Raw genomic sequence first — 23,615 nt, 5'->3', positions numbered from 1 at the left:
TCATGTTGCTCCAACCCCCTGCCATGGGCAGGGATGCACCCGCTAGACCAGGTTGTCTGGGGGCCCACACAACCCAACTTTTCAAACCACTTTTAATTTAGCTTCTGCAAATTCCTGACCCAAGAGCAAGAACAATGTGGGATGAAGTAGTTTAAACTCTGTGGCAAGTGCAAACCCTCACCCTCTGCCTTAGTGAGCAAAGCCCTCCCCGACAGCAAGTGTGCCCCCACTCTGGCCCGTGCCGTGGGGTTTGGGACACCCTTCCCTGCTCACCTTGCTCCAGCTGCCCACCCGCCAGGAGGAGCAGGGCCTCAGGGAGCACCTCCGGGCAGGGACGGGTCTGTTGGCCGAGGCACAGCCGCTGTCGCTGCCGCTGCTGCAGCGCACGGTCCTCCAGATCGCGCCCACGCCGCACGTGGCCGAGCACTGCAACACAGGGACAGCTGCTCCTCTCCCATCCCCACCCCTGACCCCCTGGCTGGGGCTGGCCAGGGATGGAGCAGGGCAGCCCCATGGAAAGGTCCCTGGGGACTCAGCTCACCACCTCCTCTGTGGGCACTGGGAGGGGTGCGGGTTAAACTGGGCTGTGACAGGCAGGGCTGTGGGATGACGTGGACAGAGGAGCTTTCCTGAAGGCTGCTCCTCTCTGAGCAGTCCCACACCAGGCAGCCCTCAGGGAAAACCCCCCTCCATGCCCCATCCCACTTTTAATGGGACTCAACACGTACCTCACTCCAGTTCCCAACTTCCCAGCTGGGAGTGGCAGTGGCTGCCTCGGTGGTTGGTGGTGGAACCAAAGCCTCCTCCTCCTCCTCCATCCTCTTCTCCCAGAGTAGTGGGGGGGCAGGGGAGGGCTGGGACCACTTGTGCCCCCCATCACTGAAGGCAAATGTCCCTGGGGGTGCCCAGGGCTCCCCTGGCACGGTGATGCTGAGTGGGGTCTCGTGGGAGGTCTGTTCAGCATGGGGCAATGCTGGCTCTGGGTGATGGGACACCCCCAGGGTCCACCATTCTGGGGGGGGCTCAGAGGGGGATGCTCCTGCTGGGAATGCAGGTGGGCTGTGAGCCAGGCCCGTGGGCATGGCTGGTGCCAGGGCATCCTGCTGGGTGAGGCCACTGGAGGTGAGCTGGGTGGCCAGCCTGGGCATGGCAGGGGACAAGGACACTGCTGTGGGAAGGGCTGTAGTGGCCATGGAGGGGGTTGAGCTCAGGGATGTGGGGCTGTGGAGCTCTGGCTGGTGCCCTGCCTGTCCCGTGGGGCCCCTGCCAGCACCCCTGGGAGAGGGACCCACAGTGGGACTGATGCTGCCAGCACTCTCTCCCACCTCCCACCGTGGTCCCTGCAGGGTGGGGAAGGACAGATCTGCCCTCTCAGTCCCCTGGGGATGCTCATTGTCTGCCAGCACTGCCTGTGTGCCAACCACCCCCTCTGGCACTTCTGCCCACCCGCCCTGCTCCCTGAGGTCACTGCTGGTGTCACCAGTGAGGACAAGGCCCATTTCCCTGGAGTCCTCGTGGCCTGTCCCTGCAGACCTGGCAAAGTCCTGGCCCTCCCTGCCAGTGTGCCCTGGCACTCCAGGAGTGCCAGATGCACCCACAGCAGCACTGCCCCAGGCAGTGGGCATTGGAGACGGGGGATCAGCCGGGTGGGGATCCCAGGGAGGGAGGCCATGGGCTGAAGGATCCTGCCCAGGGTGTGTCCTTGTCAGCACAGCTCCCTGGGGCTCATCCAGGGCCCGGTGGTCATGGCTGTTGGCAGAGTTGTGACTTGTGGTGCTCTGGGTGGGTGGGAAGTTCTCCGAGAGGGGTACAAGCATTGTCTCCTCCTCCTCCTCACCCATGAACCCAGGGATGGTGTATTTGGGAGTGGCTGGTCCTGCAGCCCTGGGGATCACACTCAGGAGGTCATTCCCGGCTAAATCCCCCAGCTCCATCTCTGCCTCATCCTCAGGAGCAGAAACTTTGGTGTCCAGATGGTCCTCGCTCTCTCCTCCCAGCTCGGTGGTGAACAGGACATCAGTGGGCACCTCCCGGGGCCCCTCCCCGTCATTGCTGCTCAGCTCTGGCCTTGGCTCCTCACCTTTGGTCTCCTTCTCCATGAAGGGATAGTAAGACAGATCCTCATGGAAGTTGATAAAATTATAATCATAGTAAAAATCATCAACAAAGACGTTTCCCTTCCTGGCTGGGAAATCTTCCTCAGGGATGACATTGACATCGTTGGACTCGGGAATGTTTGGGATCAAGGGGTTGAATTTAGGGATGTGGTTGCTGGGGATGTAATGGATCTCATTGAATATCTCCCTGCTGGAGGCGCCGCTGCCAGAGCCGTCAGGGTGGGCGCTGTGTGGGCAGGGCGGGGACCAGCAGGGCCCCTCCGAGGGCGGTCGCTCCGCGGGGGCACACGCGGCCCCTCCATCGCTGCAGTGAACTGGGCGCCTCTGAGTCCCATTCCCACATGTTGTGGAGCACTGGGAAGGGAAGAGAGAAGGAAACACAGTCATAGAATCACAGAATCAGCTGGGTTGGAAGAGACCTCTGAAGTCATCAAGTCCAACCCTGGATCCAACCCCACTGTGATAACCAGATCATGGCACTCAGTGACACGTCCAGTCCCATCTTAAAAACCTCCAGGGGTGGAGAGTCCACTCTCTCTCTGGGCAGCCCATTCCAATGCCTGACCACTGGCTCTGTAAAGAATTTCTTTCTCATATCCAACCTAAACCTCCCCTGGCAGAGCTCAAGCAGCCTCTCCCCACAGCACTTGTGCTCCAGTCCCTTCACCAGCCTCATTGCTCTTCTCTGGCCCCGCTCCAGCCCCTCAATCTCTTTGCTGAACTGAACACAACACTCAAGGTGTGGCCTCACCAACGCTGAGTACAGGGAAGGGTCACTGCCCTGGGCCTGCTGTCCACACTATTCTTGATCCAGTTCAGGATCCCACTGGCCTTCTTGGCCACCTGGGCGATGGGAGCACGGGGCAGCAGGAGCAGCAGGGATGGGGACGGTGTTGGCAGCAGTGCCTGTGCCCCTCACCAGTGCTCCCCTCTGACACCACAGTGGGTGCTGTGTCAGGAGGCAGGAGCAGAGGGTACTGGTGGTCCCATGGGAAGCAGGGTATTGATGCCCCAATACACTTCTGGGGCTGGGTCCTGCTGGAGGCCATCCCAGAGCTGGGCGGGTGTTGTGGGGCTCTTTGCTCAGGGTGATCCTTGCCCTGCACTCCAGGCAGAAACAGTTTTCCCGGGAGATGGGCACTGGGAAGGGCACTGGATAGGATGATCTCATAGGTCTTTCCTGTGACCTATTGCGATGAATTGCATCTCTTCTTCTAGAAGAGCATTTTTTGAAGCAGAGAATAACAACGTGGGTGTTGTGCAATCAGGGAAAAGGCAAAGGTCAGGAAGGAGCTTCGTTGGGGACACCCCACCCCCAGCATAATGGGCTCTTTCAGAGGGGTCAGTACAAAAGAAACCAAGAAGCTGCAAAAACCAGCAGCATTTTCTGCTGCATTTGGGGCTTGGAGCAACCTGGACTTGTGAGAGGTGTCCTGTTCATGGTAAGCAGGTGGAACGAGATAATCTTTAATGTCCCTTCTCACCCAAACCATTCCAGGATTCTCTGACCACCACCAGGCATTTCCACCAGCTAGAATAAAACATTACCATACACCAACAGCTGCAAGAGGGCTGCAAGGAGGCTGTTTCCCTCCATGGGATGGCACTGCCAACCCAGGGAAAACAGATCAACTCCCAGAAGGCTAAAATTTTCCAGCAAAGACTTCCAGCTCCATCCAGGAGATAAACTCCAGGTACTGCAGTGCTTGCAGAGGGGAAGGAAGGGGATCATTTGCCAAGGCTGGATTATCAGGAAGGCCTCTGGGATACAGACAAGGAATGAGGGCCAATAGGAGCCTCGTGGAGGAACACACAGAGCTCACAGGAGGGTTCAGCCTTGAGCAGGAGCCACCACAGCCAGCTGGGACATGCTCCTCCCAGGAGACAGATACTCCAGCTCTGGAATTAATGGACAGCAAATCACCCTTCTGACTAACTTCTTTGCAAAGTCCATAAAGCTGGATGTGCATTGCTTTAGGGTCATTCCAAAGGCACTAAGTCCTGCTGTTTAAGCCATTGGTTGGGCTACTCAAACCCCAGAGAACCCCTTTGGCATCAGGTGCTTGGGTGCTGGACAGGCTCATCCGCTCAACCAGCCCAAAGCCCTGTTAGGAATTGCTGACAAAAGGACCACGTTTCTGGGAAGCTTCCAAGCCCCTCCAATTCCCCTGATCATGGTGGTAGTGGAAAGAGAAAAGAAAGAGAGCTCTTGTTTTAAATTAAAGGACAGAAGAATTACAGAACCTCAAAATCCCAAGCACTTTTCTCCTGAGCTCAGATCTGTCCATGCCAACACCATAGATGATGACTGTGAGGGCTGGGGCTGGCCCTGCCCAGCACTGACCCACCACCAAGCCATGATTTTCTTGTTAAACCATCACATTCATCTTTCTCAGCCCTTAATTGTGGCTTTTGTGGGCCCCTAGAAAAATACTTGCAACTCTCTCTCTCTGAGCCTTCAAATTCTCTGTTCTCATTTGATCCGGGTTGTTCCTTAGCAACAAGCTCCATTCCCAGGCTCTCTCCTTTCTCTCCTGATATTTGACTTCATGCTGAACACTTTTTGGAATGGCTGCTTAAATTAGGAGTTATCATTTTCTGGTTGAAACCCTAAACCTGTGGTTAAGCTGATCCACAGAAATACAAAAATAAGTCAAGGCTATAAAGAGTATCATCATAACTCACTTCATGGAATGGTTTGGGTTGGAAAGGACCTTAAAGATCATCCAGTTCCATCCTCTGCCATGGGCAGGGACATCTCCCACTAGACCAGTGCTCCAAGCCCCATCCAGCTGGAAAACTCTTCTTCCTGCCCTTCCTGCACAGGCTGTCACCCTGAGGGAGCAGCAGGGCTCAGAGATGGGGCAGAGTCACACAGCCCAATGCTCCTTCTCCACTGAGACCTCTCCATGCAATGGAATTCCTGTCCATGGGAGCTGGTGATCCCACACAGACACATCCATGGATTTTCCCTGTGAGCAGGAGCACACCCATTGCTCTTGGGCAGGCCGAGGGTGTCTGAAGCACCTTGTCCCCAGCTCCCACCAGCTCTGCAAAACACTGGGACCTCCCCAATGCTCCTCCTCACCTCAGACCAGTTCCCCACGACCCACTGGGAGGGACAGGGGACCTCCTGGTGACAGGGCGCAGTGGCATCTGGTTTGGGGAGGTGCTGGCAGGCTGCAGGCTGCAGGGCCCTCTGCTCGTCCAGCCCCACGCTCTGGATGCACAGCACCGTCCTCTTCATCAGCCCCGACCCGCCACACGAGGCCGAGCACTTCTGCCACTCCCCGACCCACCACCTGGGGAAGGGAGGGGACAGGGGAGGGGGAAAGGGAAAGGGGAGGGGGAAAGGGAAAAGGGGAAAGGGGAAAGGGGAAAGGGGAAAGGGGAAAGGGGAAAGGGGAAAGGGAAAAGGGGAAAGGGAAAAGGGGAAAGGGAAAAGGGGAAAGGGAAAAGGGGAAAGGGAAAAGGGGAAAGGGAAAAGGGGAAAGGGAAAAGGGGAAAGGGAAAAGGGGAAAGGGAAAAGGGGAAAGGGAAAAGGGGAAAGGGAAAAGGGGAAAGGGAAAAGGGGAAAGGGAAAAGGGGAAAGGGGAAAGGGGAAAGGGGAAAGGGGAAAGGGGAAAGAGGAAAGGGAAAAGGGAAAAGGAAGGGGGAAGTGGAACAGGAAGGGGAAGGAAAAGGAGAGAGGTCTCAGCCAGAAGAAATGACCACGTGCCGCGTTCCATCCTCTGGCCTGTCCCATGGGGCTGTGAAGGAATGAGGATCCCAACTGCAGCCTTTGTGTCAGCCCAAGGTCAGGGAGCCTGGATAGAGGGTCAGGGATGGGTCAGTCCCCAAGTTGTGCCAGGGATGGTTCTGTGCACAGAGGCAGAGAGGAGCATCCTGCCAGGGTGCAACCACCCATGCAGCTCGTAGCCTGTGGGCAGCCCTGTCTGGCAAACAAGCCATCAGGCAATCACAGGGATGCTCTCATGGACCAACACAGAGTCTGGGATCCATCCCTGTGGATGAGGGAGAGGAGACAGGTGAAGAGCTGAACACATCCTGGGGCAATCCTGCACACATCCTGGGGCAATCCTGCACACATCCTGGGGCAATCCTGCACACATCCTGGGGCAATCCTGCACACATCCTGGGGCAATCTGGCATGGCAGTGACTGAGGTCCCCCCCACTCTGGTCCCCCCTCAGGGCTGTTGGACACTAAGGCTGAGCTGAGGAGGCGTGGGAAGGGAAGGGAAGGGAAGGGAAAGGAAGGGAAGGGAGGGGAAGGTTCGCACCTGGCCGGGCAGGGCTCCTCGCTGCAGGGGCGCTGCTGGTCGTCGGGGCGGGTGAGGGCATCACAGAACCGCTCCTCCACAATGCCAGCCAGCTTCTCCACACAGTGCACCACCTGCCGCTGCACCCCTGTGGGCATAGACACGGGCACGGGCTCTGGGGAGAGGCTCGGGAAGCCAACCCACCCATGCAGGCACTGGCTTGGCTTTGGTAACCAAACCACGGACATGGGAACTGGTTTGGCTTTGGAAACCACACTAATCCAGCCAGCACCCCCCAGCAGAAGGTGACAAGAGGCCCTTGGTAAGCCCAAGCCAACAAAACAGGGGAAAGAAAATGAAAGCACCACTGGGAGCTGCAGAGCCACTTCTGCTGAGGTACCAATGCCCTCAGAGAGCCCCACGGCACCGGTGCAGGTGGGGCAGGATGGACAGCTGTGAAGGTGCTGCACTGTCCTGGCAGCGGTGCCCAGAGTCACATCCATGTGCCCATGTGCACTGGGCATTCTGGGGGGCTGTCTCCAAAGGGAGCCAATGGGCAGCACATGCCTCTTTGGGCAGCCCTGCCCCAACCACAGCTCAGGGATAAATCACTGGCTGAAGACTCGTGTCCTCAAAGCACTCAGGGGGTGATGTTTTTTAAGGGTGACCTCACCACGCTGCCTTGCTCCGGCTTTTGTCCCCATTTTTGTAACACATACTTGACCTGTGACTTGGAGAGCTGTCACTGAACCCCTGCCACCAGCTGAGACTGACAGAATCTTGCTGAGGCTGCTGAGCTGGGCTCTGACTTACAGGGCCCTGGAGCTGACCAGAGGCTCACCCTGAGCTCTCCCAAATCCACGTCTCAGCTCACTCCATCATCAAGCCCAGGGTGAGAGGTTCAGCCTTCCTCCAGCTGCTCACCCTACCCTGACTCCTGCCAGATTCATTTCTGTATTTCCCTTCTGTTCTGGAAGCCCAGCACTCAAACTGTGCAGAGGAAAGCCAGTTTTAAACAAAAGCCATCTCCTGGCACTCTGTGCCACCTAGAAAGCATAAGTGTCCTTGAATTCCCCTTTTTCCCAGTGGCAGCCACTCTCGGGGAAGTGCCTGCTGGTCCCAGCCTCCCCCTGGCAGTGTGCCAGGAATGCCCCTCTCCAGCAGCTGCCCTAAAAGCTGCCCCAGGCCCCTGGAGGTGCAGCAGGGCAGGGTGGGGGAACACAAGTGTCCGACACATGGAGCCACCCCAGGCACCTTCCCGTGTGCTCCCTGGGGAACCCTGGACATGCTCCCCCCGGAGAGGCCCAGTCAGGCAGGAGAGCAGCCCTTCCACACTCCCTGGTTTCCCTAAAGCTCTTTTGTCTCCATCCCGACGCCGAGGAGCACCGGGCGGTAACAGGACACCGAGCCGGGAGCAAAGCGCTGTCACAGCGCCGGGTCCGTGCGCGCCGCGGGGGCACCGCAGCCCTGACCTCGGCAGATGGCCCCTTTCTTTCCCCCTAAGTCCTCCTGAAACCCAAGACCCAGGAATTTCTAAGGCATCCCTGGGGATGCTCCACCTGCTCCGCTCCCTCCCCGGCGTGTCCCGGCTCTGGGCTCACCAGTGCCACACGTGGCCGTGCAGGTGGTCCAAGAGCCGAAGCGCCACAGGAACTCGGGCTGCTCCACCTCGTTGTCGCTGTCGGCCGGGCGCTGGATCGTGTACTGGTACCGCACCCCGGGGTTGGTCTCCTGGAACAGCAGCTGGGGGGACAAGAGGTGGTTGGGGGGCCTGGGCAGGGCAGTGGGAGTGGAGGCATCACACCCTGGGGGCTTCTCAAGGGAGAATGACCTGCCCAGCACGTCCAGAAGGGTGAGATTCTCTGCCCAGCTCTGGACCAGGGCTGCATTGCCTGGCACAGGGTGCCCAGAGAAGCTGTGGTTGCCCCATCCCTGGAAGTGTCCAAGGCCAGGTTGGACAGGGCCTGGAGCAACCTGGTCTAAGGGAAGATGTCCCTGCCTGGAGGAATTTCCTAAACTGCTGGAAACAGGCTCCCGTTGCTTCTGCAGCTGACACAAGCCCTGCCCAAAGTGCCTCCTGCACCGGCGCTCATGAGGGCTGGGAGTTTATCCCTGTTTTTCTTAGCCTAAGCACTCCCATTATTGCCAAAGCTTTGTTGTTCTTGGAGCTTTGGCAGGAGCCAGGGCATCTTTCCAAAACCTCTGCATGAATATTGAAACATTCTTGTCCAAAGGTTTTAATTAGACTACGAATCCCAGCAAGTGATTTGTGGGTGCTGAGCACGCCAGCGTTCCCATTAACAGCAGCCCTCGGAGGCAGCAGGCCCGGGATCCCCCTGCTGAAGGAAAGGCAGGAGGATATTTTGGCTGCTCAGGGTGGCTGAGCTCTGGGAGAGCCTCTGCAGAGGGGCTGGTGCTCCAGAGAGTACGTAGGGCTGAACCACAACCGCCGGGGCAGGGCAGGGTCCTGGGGGGTCCTGTGGCTCCATCCCTGCCCCTGCCCCACACTCAGCACCATGAGGGGTTTCAGCCTGGAGTCGGCTGTGCCATCATCTGTGGGATGATTCCCACTGGCCTCTCCAGAGGAAAGCTTGGCCTCATGGTAACAAGGATACTGATTCCCAACAGCCTTGCATGAACTGGCACATCCCTCACTCCTGACTCTGATTCCCAACAGCCTTGCATGAACTGGCACATCCCTCACTCCTAAGTGTCCAGCCCAGCCAGAAGCACTGAGGGCTTTACCCCTGCTCTTGATAAGATATGGGAAGGGCCTCAGGAAACCACTCTCTCTCCTCACGCTCCCTCCCTGTGTAAATATTTTGAGGAATGCTGCAAAGGGGATGAGGCTCAGCTGGCAGTGGTGTGGGCTGGAAATGCTCCCTGGGCCGGCAGTGTGTGCTTGGCTGCTCCAGTGTTGGCTCCCAGAGAGACACACTCAGCCAGGAGAGGCAGGGCCCTATCCCTTGGATGCAGGGAAGTGCTGTGACAGACCATGGAGGCTCAGCCCCGCACAGGAAGGCAGGAGATCCGGTGGCTCTGTCCCCCCATCCTCCCTGCCATGTGCCCCATCGTACCTGGATCCACACGGGCTCCACGGTGGGCCCTGGAGAGGTGAGGTTCTCCCAGTTCCCTGTCCTCTTGTAGGTGAAGGTGGTTCCTGCCACCCTGTAGTCCCCGTTCCACTGGATGGTCCAGCCACCATTCAGGAAATACTTCTCCGGGTCCTCGCTCCGCAGCGCCAGGAAATTCCCGGCTTCGGCGACTTCTTCAATCCGGATCTCCCGGGCTCCCACAGGGATAATCCCAATATCCACATAGCCTGGCAATGGAACCCAACATTGGACTTGGGGAGGCAAAGATGTGGCAGACATGATTTGGCTCTTGGGTGGCTGAGTGTCCCCTGGGTGGTTGTTATGTCCCCTGGGTGGTTGCTAAGTCCCCTGGGTGGTTGCTAAGTCCCCTGGGTGGTTGTTATGTCCCCTGGGTGGTTGCTAAGTCCCCTGGGCGGTTGTTAAGTCCCCTGGGTGGTTGTTATGTCCCCTGGGTGGTTGCTAAGTCCCCTGGGTGGTTGCTAAGTCCCCTGGGTGGTTGTTATGTCCCCTGGGTGGTTGCTAAGTCCCCTGGGTGGTTGTTAAGTCCCCTGGATGGTTGTTATGTCCCCTGGATGGTTGTTATGTCCCCTGGGTGGGTGCTGCTGTTCTGTGAGTGAGTAAAAGTGTCCCCTTCGTGGGTGCTACTGTCCCCTGGGTGGTTGTTATGACCCCTGGGTGGTTGTTATGTCCCCTGGCTGGTTGTTATGTCCCCTGGGTGGGTGCTGCTGTTCTGTGAGTGAGTAAAAGTGTCCCCTTCGTGGGTGCTACTGTCCCCTGGGTGGGTGCCAGTGTCCACTGAGTGCCAGCATCATGCTGATCCTTACAGCTCTGTAAGGCACCCCTGGGCACCAAAGCCCACCTTGCACTGAACCCAGCTGCATCCTCTGCTGTCTGAACTCAAAAACATTGACAAGTTGGGGTTAAAATATGCCCAGGGAGTGAGCAGCCCCAGCAGCAGCCCCAGCAGCAGCACAGCAAGCCCAGACCTGCATGGCCCAGGCAGCTGGTTCTCTGGGGACAGCACTGTGCCCTTACCCAGCCCCTCGCTGTCCTCGAAGGTCTTGTGGACAGTGTGGCAGGTGGAGCCGTCCCCGTGGCACACCCCACACCGATCCTCCACCGCGTGTGAGTCGATCTCGTAGTCACAGCCCACGTTCTGCAAGGGACCCCTGTCAGCCCCAGGGTAAGGAGCACCTGGCCCTGTGCAAGCCCCAGGGGACACACAGCCCTGAGCTTTGACACCTCCCCTGTGGGACTCTGCCTTGCAGCCCACAGTGCCATGGCAGCTCAGATCACCTCTCATTCCCTAATTTAACACAAATGCAATGGCTTATTCCATCCCAAACCTTAGGACCGTTTCCCTAGGAAAAGGTAAGACACGAATGAAGGGATCAGCTCACTGGCACTGAGGGGAACTGTAACACCCAGGGCACAGCTTGGCAAAGCCTCCCCAGCCACACCAGCATATCCCAGTTCATTCTGCACCATCTCCAGTGGATTCATAGAATCATAGAATGGTTTGGATTGCAAGAGGCGTTAAAGACAATCCAGTTCCAACCCTCTGCCATGGGTAGGGACACCTTCCACTAGACCAGGTTGCTCCAAGCCCCATCCAGCTTGGCTGAGGTTGTGCTCTATGTCCTTGAGGCCAGCACAGAGCCTGGAACACGTGCGTACCACACACCCCACAGAAAATCAGGAATGCTTTCTGAGTGGGGAATGACAAAAGCAGTGAGCTCAGCACGCGAGGGATGGGAGACTGATCCCCTAAGGGAGGCTGATCTCCTAAGGGATGGGTACTGCATTTTCCCAGGCAGGGGTCTCTGGGCTGGCTGCCAGAGGAGCAGCCCAGGCCCACCTTGCAGATGCCATTGATGCACATGTCCCGGCTGGCGTCCTGCTCGTAGCACGGCGTCCCGTCCACCACCGCATCCCGCAGCTTCTCCGCAAAGTACTCGTGCTCCGGGCGGCAGTGCAGCTCACAGGGGTTAACTGGGGAGCCCAGCAGGCACACACTGAGCCCCGTGTGTGTGAGCTGCCTCCCAGAGCACACACTGAGCCCCGTGTGTGTGAGCTGCCTCCCAGAGCACACACTGAGCCCCGTGTGTGTGAGCTGCCTCCCAGAGCACACACTGAGCCCCGTGTGTGTGAGCTGCCTCCCAGAGCACACACTGAGCCTCGTGTGTGTGAGCTGCCTCCCAGAGCACACACTGAGCCCCGTGTGTGTGAGCTGCCTCCCAGAGCACACCCTGAGCCCCGTGTGTGTGAGCTGCCTCCCAGAGCACACCCTGAGCCCCGTGTGTGTGAGCTGCCTCCCAGAGCACACACTGAACCCCGTGTGTGTGAGCTGCCTCCCGGAGCACACACTGCCCCTGCAAGCCCAGCCACGAGCTCAAACCCTGCAGGGCGAGTCTCAGGCAAACAGCACACTCAGGCCGTTCGTGGGACCCTGTCTGAGCTTTGCTGTTTGAGGTCCCTGCCCTCCACCTGTGGGGGTGACAGTGTGTATGTGGATCCCCTGATGTCTGAGGTCATTGATGAGTACACCCTTAAGGAGCAGAAAGTAACTTGTAGAATATGGGATACCTTGTAACCAGTAGGATGTTTCCATGTTTGCTTAGTAAATTAACAAACCAATAGTGTCATGACATGTTGGATACAGGAGCACATAACAAATGAATTTGTAACTAAAAATAAACTCTAAGCATTCTGACCAAGCCTTCTGATGCTGCTGTGCCTGATCTCTTCTGACCATCATTAGCACCCCCCTTACCCCTACTAAGAGTGGCCCCAATATCCACTCACTGTTGTTGGGCACTGGAGTCCACTTGTAGAGCTTCCCTTTGTAGAGCATGGGGTTGAACTGGCTGCACTGGACCTGGCGGAAGGAGGGCCTGTCGGGCGGGCACGGCCGGACGTTGCAGACGCGGAACCGCTTGCGCTCCCCCAGGCAGTACCGGCCCCCGTACTTTGGCCTGGCCAGGGGAAAGGAACATCAGGGAGACACAGAACTTTGGGATGGAAGGGATCTTACAGTCACAGAATCATGGCATGGTTTAGGTGGAAGGGACCTTAAAGCCCACCTCGTTGCACACCCCTGCCATGGGCAGGAGGGACACCTTCCCTAGAGCAGGTTGCTCCATCCAGCCTGGTGCCCACCCTGCAGCTGCTCTGGAGGAGCTGCTCTCCATCCCACCCAGGGTACCTCTCCAGCTCCACTCCTCTCCTGCCCAAGGGAACAGCAAAGCTGTCAATGGTCTTTTAAACTAAAAGGGACATGCAAAGCCACAAGAATTTTCTCTCAGATGCCAACAGACCCTCAACACTGCCACCCTTTATTGCCATGCTGCCTTTTCCTCTGGCCACACCACTCTCCATGGCCCACATCCACATAACCTCATGAAAATTCCTTCTCCAGGACACACTTTGCTGAAGAGAATGAAGTTAATGATTATTTTAGGGCTGTGTTTACATGCCCTCCCCCGAGGGAATGCCTGTGGGAGGAGGGGTGCCCAGCACACATTTACTTCATCCCAAAGGCAAAGCTGAAGATTTACCTCCGGTAGCCAAAGCAAACAACTGCTGGGGAAATTCCACTGCTTTCCCAGTGTTTGCTCTCCTGCCTGTCCACAGCTGTGTTTGGAACACTCCATAAACCACCACAGCACTTCTGCCATGGAGCTCATGTCAAACCAGACCTGGCTCTTGACCCAGGACCCTGACAACACAGCACTTCCCTCAACAGCCCAGCAGCAGTGCCAAACATGCCCGAGGGACAGGGTGGGCAGAACACATGTCTGGGTATCAGAAACCTGCTCCCGGGGCTGCCAGAGCTCCTTGTGCCATGGAAAAGCAATTCCCCTGGCACATCACTCACAAAGTCCTTTTCCTCCCTATCCCAGGGCACTCCAACACCAGGGCAAACCAGGGGATTTGGCTGAATCCAGTGCAACAGTGGTTTAGTGACCAAGGGAACATCTGAGGAGCAGATGAATCAGCCCAAAAATCATGGGATGGAGAAGGCAGCTCCTCTGGCAGCGCCTGGGTGCTTCCCAGCAGAATCCAGCCCTGGCTTATGGAATGCAATGGGCTGATAAACTGCAGCAGGATTTTCCAAAACAGCTCTGAATCAGGCTCCAAGAATGCCTGGTTTGCTGTCCTGTCACTAAAGGCCACTGGATGTGTTTTACAGCTCTGAGCATGGAGTCTTTGCCTTTGTTTGCAACCACTCCCTGCAGGCACGGAGCAAGGATGACACAGGGAAGGAGCCAGGGCAAATCCAGCCCCTATGGAGGCTCCCGTGGATCATCCCAAGACATAAATGCCCTCAGTGCTCGACAGCTCTTCATTCAGACCAATAACTGCACGATGGCACAGCTCAGCCATGCGACACAGCCAGGGTAGAATTGCTCTGGACAGATGGACTGTACAGGGAATAAGGAAGAGTTGGCTTCCTCTGTTCTGGAGCCAGGCTGGGAGAGCTGAGGGTTCAGCCTGGAGAAGAGAAGGCTCCAGGGAGACCTCAGAGCATCTTCCAGTGCCTGAAGGAGCTTCAAGAGAGCTGGAGAGGGACTTTGGACAAGGGATAGAGAGACAGGACAAGGAGGAATGGCTTCCCACTGCCAGAGGGCAGGGTTAGATGGCAGATTGGGAAGGAATCCTTCTCGGTGAGGGTGGGCAGGCCCTGGCACAGGTGCCCAGAGAAACTGTGGCTGCCCCATCCCTGGGAGTGTCCAAGGCCAGGCTGGAGCAGCCTGGGCTGGTGGAAGGTGTCCCTGAAGGTTCCTTCCAACCAAACCAGTCTGGGATCCTGTGAGTGAGCCCTGAGGAGGGCTCAGGCAGCCTGGGGCAGAGCCACTCACGTGGGGGTGTTGCAGTGCCTCTCAGCACTCTGCACTCCGGCGCCGCAGCTCCGGGAACAGGCGGCCCACGAGCTCCAGGAGCTCCAGCCACCGGCGATGGGCTCGGGACGGTGACCCACAGGAACACACTCCCCATTGAAGCACCACTGCAGAGGCACAGAAGAAAGAGCAAGGTGAGGGGTGCAATAACTGCTGCTGAGTTAGAGACTGGCACCCAGCACACAGATTGTGCCATGGAAATCCATGCTTCGCTCTGGCAGAGCCTGGAGTACCTCCAGCAAAGGGAAATACAGAGATTCTGGGCTATTTGAGGACTTGTCTGAGGCAACAAACCCAAACCTCCACTGAGACCCCTCATTAAGGGGATTCTAAGACCAATCTTAGCCCAGAGGGAAGAGCCAGAGAGGCTCAGAGGTGCCTTCTCAGAAGTGGGGAAGATCCCAGGGATGAACATCCACCACCACAGCAGACAGAGAGCAGAACAAGCCTTGTGCTCTCCTGCCATGGTCATCAACTGTGTATTTCAGCTTCCTAAGGATTTTGAAGCTTCCCTGAAGGCAGCCCCTCCTGGGAGCAGCAGGTGTTTGGGCAGAGCATGGGCAGCAGGATGAGCCCACCCCCGTGCTGGAGCCTGTGAAGCCCCTCTGTGTGCAGGACTGGGGGTCCCTGAGGCCAGGGAGGGGTCTGTCCCATTACCTTGTTGTCCCCACACGCCGTGCCATCGACAGCAGCATCCAGCTTGGAATGACACGTGTTCCCCACCGTGCACCACAGCGTGTTGCAGACACTCTGCAGGAAAGGAGGTTGTGCAGGGCATGGTTACTGCCCGGCCAGCCCTCGGGCACAGATCTGACCCACAGAGCAGAGTGTGGCCCCAGCAGTGTCCCCGCCCCGGAGAGCAGCCCGAGGGCAGTCCCAGCTTACGTCCATGTCGTCGCAGAAGGTGGAGTAGGGGCCGTACTGCAGCCGGCACTGGTGGCCCACGTCGTAGAGCACCCCCGGGGGCACCAGGGGGAAATCCAGCACCTCCCGGGCGGGGGGGTCGTCCAGGCACAGCCCCCAGCCCCGGCTGAAAGAGAGGGTACAGCAGTGTCACCAGGGCCCCCGGGCACAGCTCCCGCAGCTCATTAATGTCCCACGTGATGAGGAGCAATTAGCAATTCTCACTGACAGGATCCCTGCTCTGCAATCAGCCCTGGAACTGCTCCATTGCCAATTGGCACATGTGGGTACCTGATTTTGGGGTGGGAGCCCCCCGGAGTGATCACCCCATGTCCCTCAAGCATGGCAGGATATTGGGAAGGGGAAGGGGCAAAGGCAGCAGGGGCTTCTCTGGGTAGCTCCCCAGGCTGGTGCCTTGCCCTCCTTTCCCCCTGTTAGATACCCCTGGCAGAAAGCCAGAAACATAACTTTCCCTGGGAATAACCCCCTGGATCTCTGCTTTGTGAAGAGAACATCAGCTCAGCCCTCAGCCAGGACCCCACTTCCACCATTCAGGCATTCACTGCAGAAACATTTCACTGCTGAAAACCACCTGCTGTCCCCATGCTGATACATCATGGTGACCCCAGAAATGTCCCTGAGGCCCCCATAACCTTCAGAAACATCCCAGTGGACCCCACAAGCTCCAGAAATGTCCCTGCAGATCTCCAGCCCTGTGTCAACACACTGCCAAGAGGAAAAAAGGAGATCAGCAGCAGCCAAATGTGCTCACACTCAGATTTGCTGCTGCAAAAAGTGCTCCCAGTGGTCTGGAGAGGCTCCTCTGGAGCAGAGGTGGAAGGGGGGCAGCCCAGGCAGGAGGTGGGGATGGCCAGGCTGCAGGGCTGCCTCCCCTGCCTTCACTACGATACTTCCCAAACACACATGGAACTGTCACCAGCTCAGCCTTCAGTGTTGATTTAAACAAACTTGTTTCCAGCAAGGCAAAGCCTCTGGCAAGGCTGTCAGGGCAGATTAGATTACTCGGGTTTGTTGTGATTGGGAACGGGTCTGAATTAACTTGAAACAAGATTCCTTTTTAACCCAAAGCAGCAACACAGAAACAAGGGCTGGAAGCACAGGGGGCTCCTGCTCTGGGTGCAGCAGAACCACGGGGTGATCCCAGCAGAACATGCACCTCCCTTTCCCATCCCACCCAGGGAGTTCCACTCTGGACACCTGAAACAGCTCACATGGCTGGAGACAGCCCCTTAAAATCCCATGTACATCCTTAGTGCAATAGACTTGTATTTCCCTATTGGAAAATTCAGGAAACAGGTTGCTTTCAGCAGCCCAAAGGCTGGAAAATCTCATTTCCAGATGCCCAACAGCAGGAGCATCCTGTCTCTCCCATCCCAGTGGGAAGGGAAGGATCACTGTGAGCCATGCAGGGCTGAGCCAGGATGGATTAAGCCTGGATTAGGCAGCTGGACACAGTGTCAGGATGCAGACAGTTCCAGGCACACAGAGGGGTCAGTGCATGACACCCCACAGGTATTTACATAGAATCCCAGAATCCCAGAATGATTTGGGTGGGAAGGGGCCTTAAAGACCATCTCATTCCACCCTCTGCCATTGGCAGGGACACCTCCCACCAGCCCAGGGTGCTCCAAGCCCTGGCCTTGGACACTCCCAGGGATGGGGCAGCCACAGCTTCTCTGAGAAATCTGTGTCAGGGCCTGCTCACCCTCATAGGAAGAATTTCTACCCAATATCCCATCTGTCCCTGCCCTCTGGCAGTGGGAAGCCATTCTTTCTTGTCCTGTCTTCTTTACCCTTTTCCTAGTTTCTTTATCTGCTGGTGGAAAACACTTGGAGTATTTTCCTTCAAAATGGAAGGAATGGTGCCTTTACTGGGAAAAGTCCAGGCTTAAGCACTTCATGCTGGATGAGCCACATGTGTGACACTGGTGCTGCTCTGGAGCAGTTCACCCATTGCCTGTTGGGGCTCCAGCACATGGGGTCCCCCATGACCCTTCCAAACTACCCCAACCCTCTTATCCCCCTGACCTGCTCAGGGCACTCCCTGCCTTGCCCCAGCCTAGGGAGAGGTCCCTGTCCCAACATGGGAGTGACTGAGATCTGCCATCAGCTTTCCAGTGCTCTGTTCAGACCCTATTTCTTCATTAAATAATTTATGACTTTTCTACTGGTCTCTTCAACGGCCAAAACACATCTCCAAGCCAGGAAAACTTGGCCTGAGTTTCCCTCTGGCTTTGCAGGGCTCTGCAGTGAATCCCACTCTGCAGGGAAACACGCAGGGGGCTGAGCTGCCTCTGCCTGTTCCAGCCCCTTCCTAAGGGGCTGCATGATGGAGTGGATGGAACAATGATTAAATCTCCATCTGTGAGCAGGCTGGGAGGATCTGCAGATACATTTGAGAGCAGGATTAAAATTCCAAAAGCTCTCAGAGAACTGGAGGAAGGGTCTAAAAAGAGTCAGGACAGAACTGAATAAAAAGAAAGGCAAAGATTGGAGTTTGGGAAGAATCATCTGCACCAGCAGGAGCTGCTGGATGTGGCAGGAGAAAGACCCAGACCCTGGGAAGAGGAGGAGGATGGAAGAAGAGGTCCAGCACTGTGGAGAGAAGCTAAAAAACTGGTGGTTTGATGTAGAGCAAAGACTGAAGGGAGAAGGGACAGGGTGCAGCCGTGCCAGGGCTGCTGCCAAAATGAGGGGAGGCTGCTCCATTCCATCCCGGGCTCAGGACATACCAGATCCCACCTAACAAGGATGTGCCACCAGCTGGGCTGGGAAAGAGCCTGTGTCATGGTGAGGGGTGGGGAGCAAAGAGCCTGACAGCATCATCCAGTGGGTTAGAGGGGAAAATCCCAGAACTGCTGACTCATGGAATCACAGAATCTCCTGAGCTGGAAGGGACCCACAAGGATCATGGAGTCCAACTCCCAGCCCTGCAAAGGACACCCCAATAATAGCACCACATGCCTTGGAGTGCTGTCCAGACTCTCCTTGAACTCTGGCAGGCAGGAAAACCAAAAAGGGCTTGTCTGGGATGTGCTGGCACGACCTGGGACTGGCATGACACTGGGTCTGGAGTGATCCCTCCATGGCAGGAGCATCACCACCCCCTGGGCTGGCATCCCACATCAGCCTGAGCCAGGCATGCTCCTTCCTTGGGGACACCACTGCCACAGCAGGGAGGGCACCTCTGCCAGTGCCCCTGGGTGTCTGAGCACACCCTGACCCAGGATGGTCTCCAGTCCCAGCTGCACCAGGGCTGACCCACCGTGCCAGGGCTGTGCCACTGCCAGGAACCACTTTCAGATGCTTTAACATTGAGCAGAGCTTGTAAAATAACAATCTTCTGTAAAATAACAATAATCATCATCTAAGAGTGGTTTTTTCCCAAATGTGAGGTCTGTTCCAAGCACATCCAGCAACCCCAGGTCAGCAGGTTCCCATTTCTGGCTCCCTCCTTTCTGCCCTCCTGCCAACACCACATTATAACAACTCATGTCTGTGGGGGCCCCTCCCTGGCCAGGGGGATGTCACAGCCAGGGACAGAGCCCTGCTGGGCTTTGTGCTGCTCCAAAGGAAGAGCTGCCCCTTCTGGGGGGGGCAGAGAGACCAGAACCCGAGCAGAGGAGCATCCAGCTGCTCTGCCTCTCCCCCATCCCAGCTTGTAGCAGCCCAAGGTCATGACAAGCAGAAAATTCTTAATGCAAACGTGAAAGTTAAAAGCAGAGGGCCAAGAGCACTTCAGAGGCAGGAAGGCTCCATTCCTCTGAAAGCCATAAATCAACTGCAATTCACCCTGTGTGGGGCTGAGCCCACATGTCCCAGGATGGGGTTTGGGAGCAGGAGCTCAGCCCTGGCAGCCTCCCCACGCTTGCTCAGCTCTCCCATTGCTGCTTCTCGCTGTTTTCAAACCTTGCTGTAGCAAGGAAGGGAAATGCTCCTCCAGTGCAAGTCACTGGCTGACAAACATAAATCTCTGGGCTGTGTTCCTTGGAACTGCAGAACAACAGCCTGAAAAATCAGCCCTGGGTGCTAAAAATAAACAAAAGCAGGGAAGAATTTGGCTGGGTCTCGTTTCCTCACGTGATGCCTCCTCAGGCAGACAATCATCCACCCTGTGCAGAAACTGCTGAGAGCATCGAGGAAACCACTCTGGTTTTATTTGTGCAACCACAGCCCCTGTTCCACCTCCAAACACTCCTGAGCCCCCTTCACAGCATGGAGTGAGGCAACCCGGGGAGACCATGGAATCCCAGAATGGTTTGGGTTGGAAAAGGCCTTAAAGCCCATCCAGTTCCAATCCCTGCCACGGGCAGGGACACCTTCCACCAGGTTGCCCCAAGCCCCATCCAACCTGGCCTCGAACAGTTCCAGGGATGGGGCAGCCACAGCTTCTCTGGGTAAGAGCATTCCCCTGTGCCCTGGGTCCTCAGCCCCCCAGCACTGCCCCAGTGAGGAAGAAGAGGAGGAAGGACTTACTCGAGGAATCGTGTGATGTACTCGCGGCTGCAGCGGGACCAGGTGAGTGGGGACGTGTCATACAGGAGCTGTGGAGACATGATGAAAGGTCTTTTCCCAACTGGCTCACAGTCATTGCTGCTTCCATCATGCTGAATCCCAAAACTGTGTAAGAGCACAGGCCCACAGAGGGGAGATGAGCCACGTGCAGCCGCCGCCTCCCGGCACCGCGCGACGCCGGACACGGCACCGGCACAGCCTGGGGGTGTTTCACTGATACCAGGGACACTGCCCCAAACTTTGTCCTGTGCTTTTATTTCAGCATTCCCACTGAATACTCAGGAATGTCGAACAAGATCATTTAATTAAACTTCCTGCTGGGTGTTCCCCACACACACGTCCATTGTGAACTATGATGTTCAAGTGATCTTGTCAAAATTGAATTGAAATCTGTTGCTGATTCTACAGACAGATCCTGTTTTAAAGCTGCTCCAAAACCTTCCCAAACCAGCACAGGCTATAACACCAACACAATTTGTCCAGGTTGCTTTGGATTGTATGGTTTTCATTAAACCTGGGGCAACCAAAACCTTAATTCTGGAATGAAATCCCTGGTGGGCAAAGGAGGGTTTGCACCAGTGAGGAACCACCTTGGGAACCTTCTCCCAACCTCCCCCCGTGCCTTGTGCAGCCCCAGGGGAGCAGTGCAGAGGGAGAGGAGCAGGGTGGAGCTGAGGGTACCTGTGTCCAAGCTCGTGGGCCACGGTGAAGGCCAAGGGCAGCCCCGTGTCCTCGTTGATGTTGCAGCTCCGGTGGGGTTGGCACATCCCTGCCACGTGGGACAGCCCCAGGGTCTCACAGGGCCTGTTCATGGCAGCACAGATGTCCTTCCTTGGGCACAGGCACAGACAGACAGACACAGAGCAAAGAGGGCGTTGGAAGGCAGCGGGACAGAGCGTGGGACACGGCCCAGACACACGGACAGCGGCCAAACAGAAGTGAGAAAGGAGACATCCAACATCCGTCCTCAGTGGAAACATTTCAGACCTCTGCTTTCCCCTGTCCTCTCCCAGTATCCCCAGCTCGTTATTAAGTCTGATTAATGGGAACTGCTGGCCAGCCTGGCCACGTTTATTCCACTGTATAAATAAAACTGATGCTGGGAATAATAAAACAATTACTATGGGGAAACACAACCCAGGGGTGCCGTGGGCCAGGGCAGCTCCAGCCACCCAGGATGAACAACTCCACTGAAGTACAAGGCCAGAAGTGCCTCATTTCTGCTACAAAGCAACTTCCCAGAGAAAATAAAGCTGTTGTGGGTTGTGAATCATCCCCCAAACCACCACAACATTGCCAAAAGCCAAGGCACAGCCTGAAACCCTCAGAGTAGGCTTTGACTGCAAGGTATATAAACTTGGCCAGAGGCATGGATTCCTGTTAGCTCCATGGGAGGTCAGGGGCTTCCCAGGGGCTCCTCTGCCAAGCCCAGCCTCCAAGGGAAAAGGGAGAGTTAATCCCTGTGTACAACTCCTGGGACAATCCAGCCGTTCTGGGGCTTGGCAATAGGGCCATGGAGAAAACCTGGGTTGGAAGCCTCAACTGGGAGCTGTGTCCAGGTTTAAACCTGAGATTTGGGACCAGTTCATAGAATCACAGAGTTTTGGAGTGGTTTGGGTTGAAAGGGACTTCAAAGCTCATCTCTTTCCAGTCTCCTGCCATGGGCAGGGACACCTTCCAGCAGAGTTCCAGCCATTAGGACCCAGATATCTCCAGAATTCACATTACATGTTATGTGCAGGTGTCCAGGCAGGGCTCAGGTGTGGAGAGTGAGATTTCACCAGTTCCCACCAAGATATTCCTGTCTGCCCCTCTACCTGCAGCTGGGGAAGGTTCTACCTGAGGGAGCAGCACCTACAGCACCAACTCAGCACGAGGACACGATACCTGGTGAGCAGGACAGCAACATCATGGTGCAGGGGATGGGAATCTCCTTTCACATTGATGCTCTTCTGCCACTTGCAAAAGCTTTTCAAGGTGTTGTCTGCATGATGGGAGATCTTCAGGTCCTCCTGAAAAAGGAGAATTCTGCTGTCATATCACTGCTGGAGCTGTCTGGGGTTTGGGGCGGAGAGGGGAGAGGTCTGATCTCAGACACATCAGAGTGGAATCAGCAGTGACTGCCATCCAGATGGAATTGCTCCATGTTTATAGGTTGTAGGCTGGGTGGGAAGACAGTCCCTTTCCTGCTTTCTTTTCATCTGTGATTCAACCAAAACATTAAATCATCCAGTAAAGAGGGCTAAGAAACACTGCAGGGAAATATCCCATCTGGGTCGAGGGCGAAGGACACACTGAGAGCCTGTCTGAGTGGCCCCAAAGCCACCACTCAGCTGGGACACGACCACCCAGTGCCCCACAGCCCTCTGCTCCCACACCCATGCTGAGTTATCAGAAACCATCCAAAAATCAGACTCAGCAGCTCCTCTGACCACACTGTTCCTGACTCCACCTCCAAGGACGCAAACACGGGCGCCTGGATTCCTCTTAAGCTTCTCCAGGACATGAAGACAGCCCAGGGGGGAGCCTGGGTTTCCAGGCAGCTCCCAGTGCATCCCAGCCTGGCTGCCAGGGTGGGGTGAGTCGCCCTGGTTTGCTCTCACCTCCTCGTGCTCCAGCAGGATGAGCCGCACTATGGCGATGTGGATGGGGTTCCCGATGCTGGCGTGGTGGAACAGCCCTGCCACCTGTGACACGGGAATGCCAAGGAAACAAAGCTCAGAACAAAGCCCAGCCCTGTGACACGGCTGCTGGCACATCCCCCTGCAGGAACAGGAGCTCCAGGGGAAGGTACTGGAAGCTGCTGACAACATCTTGGGGAATTCCCCAAATCAAGACAAGAACAGACATGGGCTGGACTGAGGCCTTCGATGATTTCCATTTACACTTGATATAATCAGTGCAGACACTGGAACTCACCCAGAAGCGCCCAGGGGAACCCCTCTGCTCTCACTAATAGAGATGTTTAACATCTCAAAGGAACTTGGAGCTCTCTGGGTGCCTTCACCACCCCCCAGAAATGCAGGGATGTTACCTGAGGTTCTCTGCCTGATCCCACCCTTTCCTGGCATCAGTCAAAGCTCTTCTGGAATGCTGTGGCAGCAGCAGAAGAAACAGACTGAACCAACTCCCCCTGACTTATGTGCTTGTTCTATGGCATCAGAAACGACTCCCAGATTCCCAGTGGAGACCACCACAATCTGGTGTTCCTTCCCAGGAAAGCTGCTCTTGTCTCTCCTGCTAACCTGACTAGTGCCAGCTCTGGCACCCACCACCTCCCTTCCTTGGAGCAAGTCTCCCTTTGGGAGACCTCCCTGGAAGGCCACATCACCCACCCCATGGAGGGAAGGAGAAGGGAGCAGCCCTTGAGCCCCACAGGAAGGTGAAATGGTGGCAGCTGAGCTGCTCCCACCTGCACAGAGGTTTTGGCCTCAGATTTGCTGACACTGACCCGTCCTCCTGCAGGGTCAGAGCACTGAGCAGGGCAGCAAAGCCAAGGGGTGAGTGGGAAGAGCCAGAGTGGTGAGAGGTTTGCTGAAGTCCCACTAAAGATGAGTCCTGGAAAGCCCTGAAGTCTTTTACCCAGAGCAGCTGTGGCTGCCCCAGCCCTGGAAGAGTCCAAGGCCAGGTTGGACAGGGCTTGGAGCACCCTGGGCTGGTGGGAGGTGTCCCTGCCCACAGGGGGTAGAATTGGATGAGCTTTAAGGTCCCTCCCACCCCAGCCATTCCCTGATCCATGACTCCATGTCTCACAGCCCCACTCCCAGGACACGGCGGCTCTGCCCTGCCAGGCCAGCACTCAC

General features: G+C 56.5%; 1 protein-coding gene across 1 annotated transcript in view; it reads right to left on the bottom strand.

Annotated features, from left to right (window-relative positions):
• The window catches only part of ADAMTS7 (ADAM metallopeptidase with thrombospondin type 1 motif 7), a 39,851-nt gene that overhangs the window by 9,384 nt on the left and 6,852 nt on the right, over positions 1–23,615 (bottom strand). The window contains exons 6-21 of the mRNA XM_071568080.1: positions 22,416–22,499; positions 21,700–21,824; positions 20,494–20,643; positions 19,774–19,917; positions 15,259–15,403; positions 15,031–15,123; positions 14,335–14,480; positions 12,278–12,447; positions 11,331–11,464; positions 10,508–10,628; positions 9,455–9,699; positions 7,979–8,120; positions 6,399–6,525; positions 5,206–5,419; positions 729–2,471; positions 274–426 (exon numbers count right to left, since the gene is read on the bottom strand). Of these exons, the coding sequence (XP_071424181.1) occupies positions 274–426; positions 729–2,471; positions 5,206–5,419; positions 6,399–6,525; positions 7,979–8,120; positions 9,455–9,699; positions 10,508–10,628; positions 11,331–11,464; positions 12,278–12,447; positions 14,335–14,480; positions 15,031–15,123; positions 15,259–15,403; positions 19,774–19,917; positions 20,494–20,643; positions 21,700–21,824; positions 22,416–22,499 (3,936 nt within the window). The remainder of the gene's footprint in view (positions 1–273; positions 427–728; positions 2,472–5,205; positions 5,420–6,398; positions 6,526–7,978; positions 8,121–9,454; positions 9,700–10,507; positions 10,629–11,330; positions 11,465–12,277; positions 12,448–14,334; positions 14,481–15,030; positions 15,124–15,258; positions 15,404–19,773; positions 19,918–20,493; positions 20,644–21,699; positions 21,825–22,415; positions 22,500–23,615) is intronic.

This window comes from Pithys albifrons, chromosome 13 (assembly GCF_047495875.1).
Source record: "Pithys albifrons albifrons isolate INPA30051 chromosome 13, PitAlb_v1, whole genome shotgun sequence".
NCBI classification, from domain to species: Eukaryota; Metazoa; Chordata; class Aves; order Passeriformes; family Thamnophilidae; genus Pithys; species Pithys albifrons.
This window is presented reverse-complemented; position numbering and strand designations above follow the sequence as displayed.